Raw genomic sequence first — 20,444 nt, 5'->3', positions numbered from 1 at the left:
CTCTGTCATCTCAACCAATACGACCTGACCAACGATCAGGGACTTCAACACTTAAAACATTAAACGAAAAGCACGATGAGCTGAAATTACAGATTCACTCTTAGCAAATTGCAGAACTCAAAACTCTGTAGGTGGCGCTGCAAGCTGCAAGCGAATGCGCTTATCTAAAAACTGTTTGAGCTACTCTTTAATTGCGACCTTGAAGCAGCACTATAAAACGCTTACAGTTTATGCTATTAAAATTTATATTCGGGACATTCCTTTATGAACATACGTATATTTAAATTTAATATACCTCTGCCTACTCGTTGCTTCTAACTTACCCTAGTGAGCTCCCAAGTGTTATGTGAGCTTGGAATGGCTGAAGTCTTACAAGAATAAGCAGTGAGCTACAATCTGCCAGCTCAAACCGCAGTTTCAAACCTTTTTCCGCAAAACATACCAAATGAACTCAATAGGTATGTTGTTATTTTTACCAAATCTTTTGAACGTTCATTATTACCTAAAATTCAAAACATTTTAAGTTTTTAAAATGCGGTTTTCTATAGCGTGTTTCATCCTTAGTTCACAGTGTGCTTTTTTTTAATGAGCGCTTACTGCCTCTTTCTAACGCAGGATTTCTGCCATTAGTTTTGTACTTGTTTTGTATGCTCTGTTGACATGTATACGCCACGAGTACCAAAGCTCTAGACACAACTTTATAACGCAAGGGAAATATATTTAAAATTTATCAACAAATTTGCATTTTAAAAGGAACATTTGGAAGAATAATTTTTGAAATACAATTTCTTGTCGTATAACATTGAGACCACCATCTGATAATATTCAATTCTTACTTTCAAGGAGACGTAACTGAAAGACGCCATCTTATATTCAACCATTTTTACTAACAAATGTTTTATAACAATTAATAGTAAAAAAATGGTTCTGTTTGAGCATAGCACATAATTTAATAGAATGTCTTGTAATTAATAGTGATTGACTGGTACAAACTATTGGATTTAATGGTTCTGTGCATCGAGTCTACTTTGGCTAAATGAACATTAACACTGCATGTGATGTAATAAATCAATGTTTAAAATATGTATACTTTAATTTTATCCGTCATCTTATGACTATAATAAGACAGAAATCATACCCAAAACTTAATTGATATGCAAATCATGATGTACAAATGATACAATAATTTCCCACCAACTTCACGTAGCTGAAGCTCCTGTCATTCTTTATATAGCATGTCACGTTACCCCTACAATCGTGTTACGAAGTGTAGTGATCAAGGTTATTTGCTCATTGAATGAATATTGTACTACATCGCAGCGGGCATAAATACTACAATGTATTAATATAACTGAAGTAACTATCCGAATGACCAATAATACGTAGAAAAAACAGATAGTTTTGTGATGTTCGTAGAAAAGTACACGTGAGGTCAAACTTAATAGCTAAGGTTTCATGAAACGAATATGAATAAAGAGTCAAAACTTTTAAATTCAGATATTTAATACATAAGGAAACCATAATATTGAATAATTGGGTTGAATACATTCGCCGAGTGTGTTGTAGACGATCTGCTGTCTCACGTAGAGCAGTGCATGCTGCATCAGGCGCCGGTCGAGTTGTCGCTTCTCATCTTCTTTCTGCCTCTCTTCTTCTTTCTACCTCTCTTCTTGTTACTGCCTCTTCTTCTTTATGACTCTCTTCTTCTTTATGCCTCTATTTTTCTTTCTGCCTCTTCTTCTTTATGACTCTCTTCTTCCTTCCGCCTCTCATCTACTTTATGATTATCTTCTTCTTACAGCCTCTCTTCTTCTTTCTGCCTCTCTTCTTCTTTATGCCTCTCTTCTTCTTTATGCCTCTCTTATTCTTTATGACTCTCTTCTTCTTAATGACTCCCTTCTTCTTTATGACTCTCTTCTTCTTTCCGCCTCTCGTCTTCTTTATGATTCTCTTCTTCTTACCGCCTCTCTTCTTCTTTCTGCCTCTCTTCTTCTTTCCGCCTCTCTTATTCTTTATGACTCTCTTCTCTTCTTCTTCTGAGCGCTCCGCTCCTTTCGACGTCGTTCCTTTGCGTCTGGACGAGCGGCCGCACCGGAGTCTCCCACGTCGTGACGTCGTGGCTGTGTTGAAGGTACGAGTGCCAACAGTAGACCGCATGGACGCTTTCCTCGATTCACATCAGATACAGACAGGCTGAACATAGACCAGTTCGCCATGCTTGTCGCATTCCATTGTCATGTAACGCAATCGATATAGCTGTGAGGAATCATTTCGCGGTTTAATGTGTTCGTCAATTAAGGATAGATCAGATTCTATGGCCTCATCGTGTTCCATAGCAAAAATACAATTGACAACTCAGTTAGGCAAGTGAAAGTATTTTGCGTAATACATGACGGAATATTAGGGATAAAGTACATTTAATGAGCTAATCGTGGTAGGTCATCATGTGTAATGTATTTGGGTACGACCAGTAGTAATAATATTGAGAATACTGGATATTTTCAATATTTATTTTACAACGTTATGATATCCTCCATTATGTTAAAATTCCGGTAAGCAACCCGCAAACATGCTTCGTTTGTAAAAAAAATATATTGGTAAGCATGATGAGGTGACGTAACGACCACTGACATCGTTGCTTGGAGTCTTGCTACGTGAAATTCTGCAGTAGAGAAGTACCATGTGCGTTTTCTCCGGACACGGCAGAGATTCGTTCCTCATTTACATACACTAATATCATCCTCCCGTTCCATTAATCCTTGACGTTTCAATTAAGTTATGGCTCATACGCTTTTATGCCGCTGATTAAGTTTTAACAGGGGTTAGTATTTTTTAAAAATAATACAAAGTTAAGAAATCTATTAAATCAGTATTGGCGAGATAAATATAAATATAAGTAAATTATTATTATTTTGGAATTAATATCTGCGGTAAAAAGAAGGGCACGGGGTGAGATTTTTGCTAACGGATATTGCCATATTTACTTAGTTCTGGATTATCACGTGGGCATCCGTTTGGGAAAAGAGGAGATGAGTAAAAAAAGGGGGACTTTATTTAAGTAATTATAAGCAAGATAAGTACCAAATAATACGTATGTTCCCTTTATTTTTAAATATAGATGTGTTTGAATCAAATATCCTAAACAAAATTAGGAGATGTTTGTAATAAGGTAAAATTATTTAATTACTCTAAGCATATGTTTTAACATAGCAAATGAAAGTGTTAGTCTAAACTATAGTATAAAATTAGTTAAAATGAAAAAGGCAGGAGTTCACTAATTTTTTTTAAATTGTCCACCTCATGAAATGAAAAGGAAGAAAGTGGGAGTTCATCAAGGTAAAATATGTACTCGAATACTCTGGAACAAAAGTTTGGAAATCAGATACTTCATCTATACTAAAAATTAAAAATAACTACGTATCTCCAATTTTTCTTAAACTGTTTTGATGTGATATAAATCTTTTATGCACCTGAAAAATTTATTGTGTCTGTTTATTTAGTAAAAATGTTTGGAATTGATCGTATACTTTTCTTCCTATGGTAATATTTGAGCAATACCCTGAAATCGCGCATGGCAGAACCACGCGAGAGCGAACATCTGACCTGCACTCAGTGAATAACTACTGTTCGAGAAGGCGGAGGTTGTCTTGTGTGGCGACGCGAGAGATACAGCAGCTGGTCTCTCAGCATCAAGCCACACAACCCTGTTCTCCTGGCGCGTAAGGCGGAGCTTTCACACTGTTTGTGTACATGTTTGTGTACTGTTTGTGTACTGTTTGTGTATTATATTATATAGTTTATATTATCTTGTGTGTGTCTATTGTAATTTGTGTACTACAATTAAAATATACTACTCTTGCAAACCTTGAAAAAGGATTATATCTAGAGTAGTTTTAAGTAATATATATAACCCAAAACAAATTTCTTTACAAGCTATCAAATAATCTGTTTGTGTACACAAAAGACGAGAATATCTTTAACGTAAGGCCTCAGAGGAGAAAGAAAGATATCGCAATCCTCCAAGGCTGTTGTGTGGACAAAATAACATTCACCTGGGTTGGTGGTACTTTGTAACTGTTTTTGTAAAAAACTAAACTACTCATTATTATACAGCATAAAGCGCATGAGCCTATAACTGCTACCATGGAACTGTAACAAAGAACAGTGAACAGCATAGGCGTTGAGCCCAGGGGGAGGGGGTTTATCAGGGGGACCAGAACCCCCCCTGGAATCAAAAAGCCCCTCGTTTGGTCTCGGGGAATCGTAGCTGTGAAATGGGAATGAAAAACGTTATCCCCCTTTGCTCTCTCACCACCCGGAATATCCTGCATATCTTCGCCCATGGTCTGAAGAGGAAGAAGAACGCAGGGATGGCAACAAATGAATCAATATGGCATGGTGAATACACTCTTAGCACAGTGATTGTTAATTTAAAAAACTGACTGTCGTTTGAAATGGCATCAAAGGCTCCTCAGAATTTAATAAAACTGAAGCATTTCAAGAAAAGACACCAAGCAACGTAAAGTTTTGCCACAGTGTCACTCTCCAGCTTATAAAAGCAACATATGGCTGTGGAAATACGTGGATGGGTTACTTGTTAGTGAAATCTGATCCCTACAGAAATAAGAAAGACAGAATAATGTGGGTTTACAGAAAAAGAGGAATTTTAGTAAAAGAATATTTAAAAATTGCGCAAAGGTGTGTGTGTGTGCAGGTAGAATAGACATCAAGAGATAACACCTAAAAAGAAGCAAAAAGAAGGAGCGAAGGATATCGATAACTGCACTTAAGTGAAATAACTTTCACTGATCTGGCGATTCATGATCCAATACTCAATTGGAGGACAACATTATCATGCCTGACTTAGTTCTGTAGAAATGAAACTTAAGTAATGAAAAATATATATTTATTGTACATAACTAATTTAAGTGTAACAGTTTTAATTGGCTAATTTGTTTTGTCTAAACTAACCGAAGTGCACAATGTAGAAATAAATTTCTATGCAAAAAATGTTTTTATCCATAATGTTATTTAACAACTCTATAATTTCTTGGTGAAATGATGTGGCAAGTAAGCAATGGTCTAGGTTGATTTACTGCCCATGTTAAACCCAGAGCTCAATGTAGACATCGAAAATCCCGGAACGAGATGTTTAATATTATACGAGTGAACCTCTACTGAACCTCAGACCAACTCGCACAAACACTGCTTGTTGTTGGAGATTGATTCTGAAACGTTGTTCAGCGACAAATGATGTTTCCGTTACTAAATAAGTGGCGTCGGTCTCAGTGGTTCTGTCGAGAGCTCAGTCCGGAGAGAGTCCTGAGGGAGCGACGGGGCGGTCACAGGCTCTCCGGGAACAGGTCCTTGTAGGGCACCAGGTCCATGCAGCTGCTGAAGATCTGCTTGATGACCTCGCCGATGGCCTGGGCGATGACCTGGCCGAACTCGGCGTCCACCGCCTCCCAGTTCTCGTTCAGGAAGCGGTTGGTGTTCTCGCCTGGCAAACACGAGGAACCACCGTGCAGACGTGAACAATTGTGGACACAGAGCTGGCATATCTGAGCCCCCTCCGCACCAAGAGCTGGTGTACACAGAATTATTTGGAAGAAGTAAGCTACAGTAATGGGCGCAAATGCGAAGGGGGGACCTGGAATTAAGAAGCACCTTACTTGCTTGCACTTGGCAAAAGCGTGACTGTGAAAAAAAAAGGTTTGTAGTCAAAACTATGCCTTATGAAGAATTGTTTGTACATTTTTAAAGTTTTATGCTTATTGCAAGCATGCAGGCACTTTGCAACATACAAAAACCGTACCCAGAAATGAATTGTGTCGGTTATCCCCACGTGAACAACTCTCAGACCCCGCGGACCAACCTTGAGAACCATGCAGGTTTCCACCCCTGACCACAGTGCCAAAGATTGTCGAACGGAAAAGGCTCAGGGACTGGTGATTTTCCTGAAATTATTTCACCTAAAGTTTTGTCGCCGTTGAACAAGTTGTCCAGGTGGAGGTACATGCGCGTCGTCTTGTACTTGAGGCGACTGTCCGTGGGCTTCATGTACTCCAGTCCGTCAGGCTTGGTGACCAGATCGTAGTCCAGCCCGTACGTGATGTCCACATCGGCTGCGAACACGGACACGGCACTTGGGGCGCTTCCTCCGGCTGAATGCACCACGCGTACTAACATGGGTCATTAGCGCGTGATCCAACTGTTCGATGAATGGACACTCCAAGAAAAATAAATAAAAAGTATCTGGGCCTATGATGGGCAGAGAATGTGAATGCCCTCATTTACCAAAAATGGATCGAAGAATGTTCGAAAGTATCAGTTGCATTTAACTAATGAAGGGGCAGAAGTTTACAGAGAATAATAATTAGCATTCTGGGCAAATGGCAACACTGGAAATATTTGTTACGAATCAGACTTGAACTTACTCAAGACATTTGGTTACTAGGACATGCTTTCGATATGGCTGCAACCATAATTTTGGCTTTATTATGACTTCAGGGGGTTTAGTTTAACCAGTGTCTATGTTCATGTCGCACAGAGGGGACAGTACTCACTCATGTTGATGGTCTCCCGTCCCTTTCCTTTGATTGGCAGCAAGAGGAACTTTCCGTCCATTTCATACTGCATCACCAACCGCAACTCAGGAATTAGAATTGATAGCTCCATCTGTTTCTTCTTCAGGTCGAAGCTGACAAAAAAAAAAAACAGGTTTTCATGTCAATAAGGTCCAAAATATTTAGGGTTGTGGGACATTTCATTAACCGTCAGCTAAGTACTGGTGAAAACAGCTTTGATAAGTGACGCAAACTCATAATCACAAGAGAGCGTTCGTTATCAAAAACAATTTTAAATACTTACAGCAACTTTCATTAATTTCATAAACTCAAGTAACGATGACTATTTTAATTTCAACAATTGGTTTTGATATTAATGTATTCTTCCGACGTAAAAATTTAGTTGATATTTATATTTATCGAGTATAAAAATATGACTTTATATTACAAATTAAACGTTACAAAAAAATTGAACATTATAATTATTTGGTGTTTGAATATAGATATTCTTCAAATTGAAAATAAAATTATTGATTTTTAAAACTTAAATATTTATGTACTATGATTCCGTATTGAACAGGTAAACTGTTGATTGCTCATGTGCCCTGAGTACTTTGAGATCCAGAAAAGCACCGAGATAAAGTTTACCAAGTTTAATATATACGTTTATTGGCGATTCGGCTGTATTTCACAATATCGTTCAGCACAAAAAATCTACACCGTTCATACTGAAGAGGAGGAAATCGCTTCATGAAAACAAAAAAAAAATGTTAATCACTTTTTCTGTTCCTAAAATTTTAAACATAAATGTAAGTGCATGAAGTGGGTTCGCGATTGAATTACGCGGGATATTGACGCCCTTGTAATTAGACGGCGCATAATATATAAACGGCCGGTGTAGCTTGTCTGCAGTCGGCGGTGAAGACGAGCCAGAGCAAGAGGAGAGATGCTATGCGGATGAACCATTGCGAGTAGTATAGGAAAGTATGTCCGGGGACAGGGTTCAGGTGTGGAGCATGGAGCCGAACCGCCATCTTGGATTGTGACGTTACGGCGGCCATCTTGGACTCAAAAATTCCTCAAAATTCCTCAAAAATGACTAAAAATAACTCTTAAATACCCGTTTTAACGAAAAATTTTTCCTTTTTCTTCCTCGAAAATTAAAAAATTTTGATTTCGAAAAATCTGAAAATACTTTTGCCTTAGAAAGAACACAAATTCCTAAAAGCGGCTTAAAAGTCCTAAGAGATAGCCGCTCTAAGCCACAGACATCTAGGAGTATGACATCACCGTTGAAATTTCTGCTACGGCCGCCATCTTGAAAATCTTTATTTATTTTCCAATTTTAATGAAAAAGATTTAAAATTCATATAAAATTCAATTAATAAAATTTTAATAAAAATATTTTTAAAAAACATACATTTACGACATGGAACTCGGAGTCCTCGGTTCGAACCCTGTGAGGGCAAAAAATAATAATAAAAATGGCGACTGATACTTCCCTCATGGTGGCTGCTAGCAGACTGACCCCCACCACTTTTTCCATAGCATATATCATCAGTTAGTATGACATCATGTCCGTCATCTTGAAAACCCGTAATTTTAAAGTTAGAAAATCAGGAAAAATTGTAAAAATTATAAATATATATATTAATTAATATTAATAAAAATCTTTAAAAACACTGTTGCACTTTTCGTTACGGCCGCCATCTTGGAAATCCGTATTATTTATGCTAGAAGTTTGAAAAAAAATTCTAAAATTATTATAAAATTTTATTAATCACATTTTAATAAAAGCCTATCTAAAAACGCACGCCTTGATTTCCTCGGTTCTAACCCAGTAAGAGCACCCAGCTGCACTCACTCTACGTGTTCCCCTCGTGGGGTGTCCTGGCAGGGGAAGAGGGCACTTGTGCCGCACACTCACTGCGTGCTCCTGAGCTGGGCGCGGTCCAGGCCGGAGGCCGTCATGTCCTTGTAGACTATGTCCAGTCCCGTCGGCGCCTTGCTGTCCGCGCCCTCGATGCGTATCTCCGCGATCTTCAGCGGGTCCAGAGGCGGGATGCTGTAGGCGCGGTCCCCTGCAGCACGCGTGATTCTCCCAGTCCGTCGCCTTACCTGCTGGTCGCCTTACCTGCTGGTCGCCTTACCTGCTGGTCGCCTTACCTGCTGGTCACCTTATCTGCTGGTCACCTTACCTGCTGGTCACCTTACCTGCTGGTCACCATACCCGCCCACGCCCGGGGGCTTAGCAGTTCGTCGAGCCGTCAAGTGCAACTAGACAGCTGTGTCGGGGACGCACCACAACGCCAAAATACCACAACGCCGAAATGACAAATTGACCACAACGCCGACAGCTAGAAAACTGCTGTGTACCACAACGCCGAATTACAACAACGTCGAAATACACTAACGCCGAAAAATGTCATTGCAGGACTGTCACAAAGGTTAGGTTAGGTTAGATTAGGTTAGGTTAGACTAGGTTAGGTTAGACTAGGTTAGGTTAGACTAGGTTAGGTTAGGCTAGGTTAGGTTAGGCTAGGCTAGGATAGGCTAGGTTAAGTTAGGTTAGGTTATATTACGGTAGGTTAGGTTATGTTAGGTAAGTTTAGGTTTTGATTGTGGTATTTCGGCGTTAAGGTACATTTAAGAAACACACACAAATTCATTATGTTGTTATTTCGGCGTTGTGGTACACAGCAGTTTTCTAGCTGTCGGCGTCGTGGTCAATTTCGACATTCGGCGTTATGATATTTCGGCGTTGTGGTAACGACCCGCTGTGTTGCATATGGACACACGCGTAGGATGCAGTAGGTATTTTAATGTAGTTCTGCGTTAGTCAAAAAAACAAGACACTATACTGGTACACCACACTGCTAAGTAACATGGTCAGAGTTGAACGAATTTTAATTTTATTTTTTAATTTTTTGTTTGTTTTGTAAACATGCAAGTAAGAGTACAATATCGCACGCCTAAGGTTTTTAGGCTGAGTGATAAAATTTACTATCTATAATTAAACTATGGTGCATGAACTAGATTAAAACTATGGCTGGAAAAGTAGAATACATGTATGTCCTGTGAGTAAACACAGAAGCTTACCATATATGCAAAAAAAAAATTATACCTGGTTTGGCGGAATATGCCCGGAGTTTAATAACGGGCGTAAAACATCTGATTTATGATTTGAAGTCTTTCAGCAAGAAGATTGTCTAACGTGAAAATGACGAAGGTGGGTTGCATATGTGTAAGGGGCTGACGAATCTACACAAGATAAGGGTCACGCAACCCGCTAATCCGACACTCACAGCAGGTTGCCGACTTAACGGCGTTCTCACTAAAACTTCTAGAAGTTCGCAATGACGATGAGGTATCAATGAAGTGATTGCAAAAATATTTTAGTATCAAAATTCGTTCTCTGACAAAAACTCATTGTCATTTTATGATCTAACTTATTTATAGCTCGAACTAATTTTTTTTTCTGTTTATACATATATTTATATTTATTATATAAGTATATGCAACATTTTATTGCCATGAGATAATTGGAAGCTTCTAAATGAAAAAAATAACTATTAATAATATTTAACCAATTAACATAAGAAAGGACACGAATAAATAAAACGTAAGCTTATCATACTCAAATAACAAAAGTTATATATATAACTCTTGTTATTTGAGTATTATTATATATATTTAGCTGTAGTTACAATATATATATATATTCATTTAAGATAGGAAAAGTGATACAAGCAACTATGGCAGGCGAAACTGTTATGACATACACAAACAAAACCACGTAGTTATAATTTTTAAAAATTAAAATTTCGCCCGGATTAAATGCTTACGTTTCGAAAGCATACTAATGGTAAGGTAGGTTCAAAATACGTGGGCCTGCTCTGACCCCCGCCAGACACAACTTTTTGTGTTTGACGGAATAAATGCACGAGGTCTGAATAATCAAACATGTTCAAAATTACCAGTTGTAGATCTACACAAAAATTATTATGTTTGATTTTAATGTATTTATAATCTGCTCTGAAATCTAACTGCAATCCAAAATTGAAAATTTTGAATCATTGTTTAGGGTCGCTATATAATGCAACGAATCGTAAATATAAATGTAAGCATTTAATCCACACGGAAAATTTAATTTTTAAAAATTATAACTATGTGATTTTTATTTGTGAATGTCATAACAGTTTTACCTGCCACAGTTGTAATGCATCACTTTTACTCATCTTAAATTAATAATTATTTTGTAGCTGTAGCTATAGATATAGCATTTAAGTTCTTTGAGTATATTTAGCTTAAGTTTTATTTACTCGTGTCCTTTGTTGATGATAATTAGATAAATCTTATTAATAGTTTTTTTTTTCATTTAAAAATCTTCCAATTATCTTATGACATTAAAATTTTGCATAAAATTGTATCATATATATAAATATATATACAGAAAAAAAATTAGTTGGAGTCATAAATAAGTCAGATCATAAAATGACAATACGTTGTTGCCAGAGAACAGATTTTTATGGTAAAATACTGTTGCAAGCACTTCATTGATACCTAATCATCATTGCAAACTTTCGCAATTCGATAAATTAATCTTATTAATAGTTTTTTTTATTAAAATATCTTTCAATTATCATATAAAATTTAATTTTTGCATAAAAAGTTATATAATATATATATTCTGAAATAAATTAATTTGGAGTCATAAATAAGTCAGATCATAAAATGACAATGATTTCTTGCCAGAGAACAAATTTATATGGCAAACTACTGTTGCAATCACTTCATTGATACCTCATCGTCATTGCAAACTTTCTCAAGTTGTATGGAGAACGTTACTCGTATACATAATTTTTTTTATGATAGTTGGATGAATATTTTTTTTGAGTAATTTTTTTTACCGACGTGAGTTCGAAGTGGTTTATTCTGAAGCAGTTACTGCGAGCGGTGGTCCAGGCGGGCTCGTGGAGGCTGGGACCGGCCACTCACCTGCGAGCAGATGAGGGATCGCTGCAACTCCGTTCCTCAGCGCGCACTCGTCCAGGCCTGGGTCGTTCCTGGAGCACGCCTTCAGGTACTCCGCTACCAACACACGCACACACAGAGTGGGTTATGTCTAAGTAAAATGTCGGGTGCCTGTCGAGAGGAACGACTGTCATTCGATTCCAAAACGTTCACATACATTGAAATACACTTGCGACACGTAAGGGAGTTGGTGCGAACAATCATTACCATGTTAATACTTGAAGTCAAAATGGGGAAGCCTAAGATGTACATTCTGTATTGCACAGACCCGAATACTCACGTTGGCAAGCCTTCTTTCCACAGACGAGAGAGCCAAACTCCCGATCGTGCATCTTCGGAGTTTTTTTTTTGTTCATTGTAAATGAATAAATATACAATTCATGATAACTAATGGTCAATTAGGTTAGGTTAGCTACATTATAAATACTTTAAAACATTGTGTACGGTTGATTTGGTTAGGATAGCTACATTAAAGATACTGTGAAATCATGTAAACAAAAAAAAGCGAGCATGAACTTCGGGGAACTTCGGGTTTGGCTCTCTCGTCTGTGAAAAGAAGGCTTGCCAACGTGAGTATTCGGGTCTGTGCAATACAGAATGTACATCGTAGGCTTCCCGTCAAAATGACTATCTTCATAGCAAAACTCGAACCACGGGCCTACGAACGTGAACATCTGAATCCTGCATTGCAGTCGTTCACAGCGACTGATCAAGGGTTCTGACCGCCCTAGGCTAATCATGAGGACGCGCCCCCACCACGTGTGTGTAGTATATTAGCTTTGACTTTGTTTACTAGTGCGAAAATTTTAACATGGTTCATACTACCTATAAATAGAGACCTGGCCAATTTGCGCATTCATTTTACGATAGGCTAGAATCCAAAATGTTTGCATTTTTGCTGCTTCGGTGATTAGACCACTGTATATCTGAAGGACTTTGGGCCTATGAAAAAATGTAAACAAAAGAAGTATCGAATCACGAGCATCCCAGTTAACAGGTGCTACGAGTCAGTAGCCAATGAGCAGATGCAATTCTCCCGAGTGCATAGAGGATCATGGAGTCCATCCTAGAGGTCATTGAAATCGCGAATTTTTCTGGTCTCTACCTATAAAAGTTTTCAGATCGATCTGCGAGCGAAACTAACGTTGTCCTTTAATCTGCACGACATTCAACCTTAGGGTGGCAAACATTTTTTTAGCTGACCGTACTTAAAGGCAAAGCACCTCACGCATTTAGTTTTAGTGTTTTTGTCTCGGTATAGTTGAAATATGTAGGGTAGATGTAATGATGCTAGATTAATAGTGCGATTTCAGCGCCCTCCCCCCCCCCCCCAATCTTCGTGCCCTAGGCTGCAGCCTAATTAGCCTAAGGGTTAATCAGGCCCTGGTCTTTCAGCCAGTAGGAGGTTGTCTGAGTTCTTTTTTTGCTGCAGTTGCTGTACTCGGGTAGTTTAGAATACAAACTCAATGATCAGTCATTCACTACACGTAATCATGCCTTTGCACCTAACCTAAAATACCTTCAGCTAATAACAAACTGAACTCGACGAAGGTGGGTTGCATATGTGTAAGGGGCTGACACGAACCTCCGAAAGATAAGGGACATGCAACACGCTTCTAGCCGGTGGCATAGTATTAGTATTACTTATATATATATATTTATCTGGAATGATATTATATATGGAGCCCAATTAGTTAATCTCTTAATCAAACAGTACAGATGTTAAAAAAAATTTTTTTAAATTCATACCTGTTTATTATAAAAGAATAAGCATGTAATACAAGTGCGTCGCGAAGAATATTTACAATTCAGTTTAACGTCAAAAATATTTTGAATATTTGATTTGATATTTGCTTTGCAAAAAAAAAAAAAACTTTTTTTAACTAGACTTGGTTATGTTATCTGGTTATGTTATCTGGTTATGTTCTCACTACAACTTGTGAAAGGTTTCGCAATGATGATGAAATTTCAGTTGGGATAAAGTGTGTGGAAGGAAAACAAACCAACAGGGAAAAAAATATTTGAACTAGTAGCGAGATGAAGGAAACAAGAAGAACAACGACACAACCAGGACGAATGCTACAGAGATCACTATGATCGGAGCACTTGTGAAGCACGAAGAAATGTGAGATCTAATCCCGTCAATAGACAGATGGCAAACCGTGTGAAAAAGACTACGTGTTTCTCTTGCCAACAGCTAATGTTGGCTGCTATGAAAAAAAAATTGGTTGTCTGTAAAGTCGGTTTACGGACGGTAGTTTAACGTGACAACGTCATAACAAAACATTGATGAAATTATTGCATACTTTTATGAATAAAATTGAGTAATTTTTATTTTAATAATAAAAGAATAAATACTTGAAATTATACTAATAATCATATTTTTAAAATGCAAGAATAAGTAACCTTTATTACCGAAATTGTTGTTGTAATAAGCAATGAAAAACCACATTAACTTTTCACTTCACTTTATAAACAGTCGACGAAACAGTTCACGTGTAGATGACTTGTAATTAATTTTAAAAACTGGCATTTAGCTATAAAGTTTAAATATAATTATGAACTAGTTTTCATATAAATAAGATGAAATAAAATGTCTGTCATCAATTATATGAATCACCATAATTTTTTAGTCAATTGTAACATAACCTATTATTACTGCACTCGCCGACAGCGTAACGGAACACAGCGTAACGTAACAACGAGCGTAACGGGACACAGCTTAATGGAACAATGAGCGTAACGGGACACTTTATGTGCGTGCAGCCGGCGTTCATCGATTTATTAGACGTTGTCACGTCAATAAATGTATATTTTCATGTGTTTATGAGCAGAGAAGTTTAGTAATACATAAGAATAATACATACAGATACCTATTAATTAATATTTGGTGAACATATAATACGTATTTTCTTAATTTGTTTTCTTGTAATGAACGAGAAAATTTTCATGTTGTGGACTGCTTGAAACAGATTCGACACTTGCTAAACGAGGCTGGTCGTTATTGTAAGTGACTGTCCTGCAGCAGTGTAACTGGTTCTGGGCAGCCTTGATAAACTCGCAGGATTCATGGGAGAAAACTGCAACAGCCAAAGGCAACGTTCGGCATCTTTCACACTCTCCATATTTTTTTTTACAATGGCTTTGCTCACGATTAGCTGTGAGTGCTTAAACGCTACTACAGTTATTGTGTACTAGCTGCAGTACCCGGCGTTGCCCGGGCTGAACACAGGGTGAAAGGGACCTTTTTCGAAATCAGATGTAGTTAGTAATTGTCTTCTTAATTTGAATGTCAAGGGTCCAAAATAATTTTTATTACTTTCAGATACCGACAGACGTTGTTCTGCCAGTGTATAGTTATCTTTATATATATATTTCTTGTGTGCGTGTGTATGTCACTGAACTCCTCCTAGACGGCTGGACCGATTTTGATGAAATTTTGTGTGTGAGTTCACGGGGATTCGAGGATGGTTTAGATTCACAATTGGATATTTTATCTCGATTCTGAGTTAAGAAAAACTAAAAAAAACACGCTTTGAAAGCAAAAATTGCAACGCATTATTAGAAGCCATTAAGTTTTGCTATTGTAAGGAACTAAGTAGAGAGCAAGAAAAAAATAAAGATCCTGAAAGTTTATAGTGTCGCCATATTTGTTTCAATTTTCAATACCCTTTTTGTATATTACAATTTAAATTGCAGAAAAAAATCATGTTTCATAGCCACACAAATAGTGAGATTCACAATTGTATATTTTATCTCGATTCTGAGTTAAGAAAAACTAAAAAAACACGCTTTAAAAGCAAAAATTGCAACGCATTATTAGAAGCCATTAAGTTTTGCTATTGTAAGGAACTAAGTAGAGAGTAAGAAAAAAATAAAGATCCTGACAGTTTATAGTGTCGCCATATTTGTTTCAATTTTCAATACCCTTTTTGTATATTACATTTTAAATTGCAGAAAAAAATCATGTTTCATAGCCACACAAATAGAGAGTGTGTGTCATTTCTCTATGTCCACGAGGTCTCGCCACGTCAATTTTCTCCTTGGAGCGAACCCGTCCGCTTAATTAAATAAACAGCTTTTATCGTTGAATGATTTCATGATTTATTTAATGAAAATATGCTCTCATAAAAAAAATTAGTTAGATAGACATTCAATAGGTGTCTTTCTCTCTCACTCTCTCTCTCTCTCTCTCTCTGAAATGTATGTAGCTTGCTCGCGGGTCAGTAATGCAGACAATCTTTACATTCTAGCTCAAAACGGAAAAAACAGTAAATGTGGTTTACAAAGACATTTTATGAAGTGTCTTCCCGTCATTACATTTGAAAGTAGAAACATATTTACTCAAAATTTAGGTAGTAACATATTTTTATTGCAAAGACTAAAATAGAGGTGAGAAAAATTATCATTTTTGAACATAAGAAAACTACTACAACTGTATCAACTGTTATGTTATAATGTTTAAATTTCTAAATGGTGCAAGATAATACAAAATTCCATGCGGAAAAAGTCGTGGGCAGCAGAAACATATAGTTATAGGTGTGGGGCTATGCATGCTGATTTTTCATATACTGCATGGATGCGAACATGTAAGAATAATCTATCTATCTTACTATAATAAAACAGTACTTTTACTGTCTGTCTGTTTGTACGCGATTTTGATGAAATTTTGTGTGTGAGTTCACGGGGATTCGAGGATGGTTTAGATTCACAATTGGATATTTTATCTCGATTCTGAGTTAAGAAAAACTAAAAAAAAACACGCTTTAAAAGCAAAAAAACTAAGCATTGTTGATAATTAGCCTCCATGACAACGGGATTTTGCATTGTTGTTGCCTTCTGCGTAACCATGGGAAAGGTTTTTGGTAACGACAGTGGCGTGCCCAAGAGGAGGGCATAATGAGAAGATACAAAATGTCCAGCGTATAAATACTTACCGCCATATCCATATCTCAGAAAAAGTACATTTGCGCAGGACAATGTCTGTCGGGTCCGCTAGAAAGATATATAGAGAGATAGAGATATAAATAGAAAGATAGAGAGAGTTATAGAGATATACATAGAGAGATAGAGAATTAGAGAGATAAAGAGAGATGCTTAGTATACGTTTAAAAAATTACAGAAAAAATTGATTGAGGCATTGCAACGCATGCCGGGCATTATCTAGTTTACCTGTATATATCTAAAAATTGGTGGTCTGTATGTAATCTAGACTCTATAAAGCACTATAGAAAAAAGATGAAAAATAAGAGATTACTAATATTGAAAAGATTCCATTATCTAGCTAATGCTCGGCATGCATTCATTGCAATGCCTCATTCCGTTTTGTTTTGTAATATGTTTGAAGTAGTTACACATATACAAATCATCTATCCATCTCTATAAATATATATTTATCTCTATCTATATATATGTATCTCTATATCTCTATTTATCTCTTTATATCTACATAAATACCTCCCTCTATCTCTATTTATCTCTTTATATCTACATATATACCTCCCACTATCTCTATCTCTTTTATATATAAATCTCTATATAGCTCTATATATCTGTATATCTCTTTATCTAACCCATTTCATTCTCCATACCTCGCTCTATCTCAACTTATCTCTCTGTATCTCTCTATCTCACTCTATATATATATATATATATATATATATATATATATATATATTACTCTATCTCTGTCGCTCTTTTATATTGAAATAAATTTAGTCATGCGTGCGCACTTATACAACAAAAACAGACGAAGTGCCGCTATATAATATGAAATAAACACATTTTTGAAACGATTCATGCTCCAACAATAGGAAACTAGTTATAGTGCCTCAGAAACCATCACGTGCAAGCGCATAACAACTCACCAAAATTTCATTGCAATCGGATGAATGGTATAGGAACGCATACGGCACAAAAAAACGAAAATAAAGACACGAAAAACGCATCAAACGATGGTACGTTTAAAATTCAAGGCAACTCTATCTATTGACGAAGTTAAGAACAAAACTGTTATTAGCACCTTTATTTTCCAGCCGCTGCGAGCTCCACTAAGCGGCCTGGTCTCACCAAGGAGAAAAATATGAATTTGCCAGACCTTACTATGTGTATTATCGTGTGGTAGACATAGAGAAATGACACTCACTCACTATTTGTATGTCTATGACCTATGATTTATTTCTGTTATAAAATGAAATTATCACTTTTTCACTCCCTTGGGGAAACAATATCTTTATAAATTGTAGCCTATGTTTTATTCTGATGTGTAGGCTATATTATTGTAAAGTTTCATTAAAATACATTAAGTAGTTTTTACGTGAAAGAGTAACAAATATCCATCCATCCATACTTACAAACTTTCGCGTTTATAATTTTAGTAGGATGACCTTCGAACCCTAGCTCTCAGATCTCGAACATAGATACAAGTAGAGCGCAATCTCAAATGACCATTGTATTTTCCACCCCTTGCAGTTATGACTGGTCGTATCAAAAAGTTTCAGACAAAATTCATTCATGCATACATACATTCATTCATACAAAATTCATTAAGACAATATTCATACATTCTACAAACAATTTTAACGGATTTAACAGTGCCAATATTAAGGGAGTTATGTATTTTTTCCGTCATCAATTTTTCCACCTCTTGCAGTAATGGTTGTTTGTAAAAAAAATATTTCACAAGAAAATTGTTCATAATATTTTAAGGATTTACAGTAAATAAGAAAAATATTGTTTGCTTGGTACGGAAACTATGAATTGAATGAAAAAATTTCTACCAGTTTGTTCAATCCTTTTCAGAAATATTTCGTCTCATAAAAAAGTGTTTCAGACAAAGGTTTTAGTTAAACATTATAAGATTTAGGTACAAACAATTTGAACGGACTGGAATGTATACCTAGAACAGAAGATTTATTTTTTTTGTCTTCCAACCCTTGCAGGTATAATTGGACGTATCAAAAATATAATTAGACAAGAGTTATGATACGCTCAAACGGATGCGATATTTGTCATACTACGATAGTTGTAGCTTCCCTATCTACCCCTTTGGTCGAATTTTGCCCATTAACGAATTCGACCAAGATTTTCCATTACTATATTTTATGTAACAGTTTGGAAAAGATTTGTACAAAATTACGGCAATTTTCGCGTACATAAAAAGTGATATTTATGTAGATATAAAATAATATAATTAAACTTTTGACGTGATTCATTTGGGGTATATGAACCATGAAACAAAAAAACTATAGAATATTTTGCGAAAGTCACACTATGGAATCGGCTACAATATGTAGTCTTGCCTTGAAATCCACCTAAAATATACTTAATATATTTTTTGCGTGATTAGCTGCCAAGTTCTGAAAGTAATACTAACCACAAAAAAGTAATTGGAAAATAGAAGGGAAACTTTACATTTTAAAGTCAGTATTACTGGCTACATAATTTATAATTTATATTAGATTATTGTTAAACTTATTATACAACTGTGAATATTTATAAAAATGTTAAAATATTTTGTAACATTTAACAAAAAAAATTCGCTCAAAATCTGTAGGAGTAAATAAAATTGTTATTATAACATGAGAATCTTCAAAACTGTACTAATAAATAATTTGGACATAAAAAAATCGTGTTGGACATACGCCATTGCTAGTTTACACTGTATGTCGTATAGAAAACTTTGAAGATCGGACAAACAAAAGATGGATACGCAAACGCACAGACACACACAGAAAACCAAGCCCAAGTAAACAGATGTTCAAATGATGAACGCATTGACAGCACAGAGGATTCCGCAGAAGGAATGCCTTCAGAACAATATCACAGCAGAGACGAACACAGCGGACTAAAACGGTTGTGACTATAACGGTAAACACAAACAAACAAACAACCTAGGATAAAACAGTGACATACGGAGAAACCCAACGAAGATTCAATACAGATAACCTGGACTGCACGACGACGACAATACTGAGACGTACGCGCGAACACTACGGAATACTCTGCGCTGTCTATGAATAAAAAAAATTTGACATCGGAAGGTTTCGGCTTGGTTTCCTTTGCGAGTTTTCTCGTGTATTCATATTTTGTTTGTTTTTTTTTCCGAAACACAGTGTGAACTGAAAATGGAGTATGTCTAGAGACCGGAAAATTTCGCGGATTCATTTCGTGATAGGCTAAACTTCAAACACGTGAGCAATTCTGCTGGTTCTGCTGTCGGCTCGCAGTTTAACTGGAGCTCTCATGGGCCAATGGCAGACTATTAATGACTAACGAAGCGTCGAATCACGAGCTACCCAGTGGGAACGCCTCACAAGTTAGCAGCCGATGGACAAGCGTGTTTGCTTGAGAAATGCAGAGGATAATGGAAGCTATACTATGGAGGTCAGTGAATCCGCGAATATTTCAGGTCTCTCTAAGTATGTCGAACTTCCCCCATCGCAAAGGGTCACGCGACTCTGGTTCTGCGGTGGCGTCTGTAGCTGTTTGTAGCTGGGCTAGACTCGCGGTGAGGGGAGGGGGGAGGCAGGACGCACTCACGCATCGGGAGAGCGGCCTCTGCCGCCGCCAGTAGCGCCACCAGCGCCACCAGCACCATCAGCACCACAGGCAGCACCATGCTCGCACCCTGCACTGCCGCCGCAGACTCGCCGCGGCGGTATTTACCGTCGCGCCGGTCCGAGGTCACGGGCTGGACGCTGTGACGTCATTCCCCCCTCCCTCCCCCCTCCCAGGCGCTTTTCCCTGTTGAGGAGGTAAGGGCGAGAGTCGCGTGCGTGCAGCACACCGAGCACCGAGCACCGAGCACCGAGCACCGAGCACCGAGTCCGCAGACTGTCCGCT

The 20,444-nt window shown here is 37.2% G+C and overlaps 1 protein-coding gene across 1 annotated transcript; it reads right to left on the bottom strand.

Annotated features, from left to right (window-relative positions):
• Positions 1-1,485: 1,485 nt before the first annotated feature.
• LOC134532121 (protein takeout-like) lies at positions 1,486-20,243 on the bottom strand. The gene is made up of 6 exons (XM_063368440.1): positions 20,142-20,243; positions 11,565-11,657; positions 8,494-8,647; positions 6,567-6,700; positions 5,973-6,125; positions 1,486-5,500 (listed from the first exon to the last, which is right to left on the bottom strand). Exons 1-6 carry the CDS (start codon positions 20,218-20,220, stop codon positions 5,343-5,345), a joined length of 771 nt encoding a protein of 256 aa, XP_063224510.1. The 5' UTR covers positions 20,221-20,243; the 3' UTR covers positions 1,486-5,342.
• Between the last annotated feature and the right edge of the window lie 201 nt (positions 20,244-20,444).

The sequence above is a fragment of the Bacillus rossius genome, chromosome 5 (assembly GCF_032445375.1).
Source record: "Bacillus rossius redtenbacheri isolate Brsri chromosome 5, Brsri_v3, whole genome shotgun sequence".
NCBI lineage: Eukaryota > Metazoa > Arthropoda > Insecta > Phasmatodea > Bacillidae > Bacillus > Bacillus rossius.
Note: the sequence above shows the minus strand (reverse complement) of the source record. Positions and strands in the feature narration are given on the sequence as shown.

Coding starts and splice junctions, on each gene's coding strand:
- LOC134532121 (XM_063368440.1), bottom strand. CDS start 20,220: ATGGTGCTGCCTGTGGTGCTGATGGTGCTGGTGGCGCTGGTGGCGCTA. Junction 6,701..8,493: donor GCCCAGCTCAGGAGCACGCA/GTGAGTGTGCGG, acceptor TTTTTTTGTCAG/CTTCGACCTGAAGAAGAAAC. Junction 5,501..5,972: donor CAACGGCGACAAAACTTTAG/GTGAAATAATTT, acceptor CGTGTTTGCCAG/GCGAGAACACCAACCGCTTC.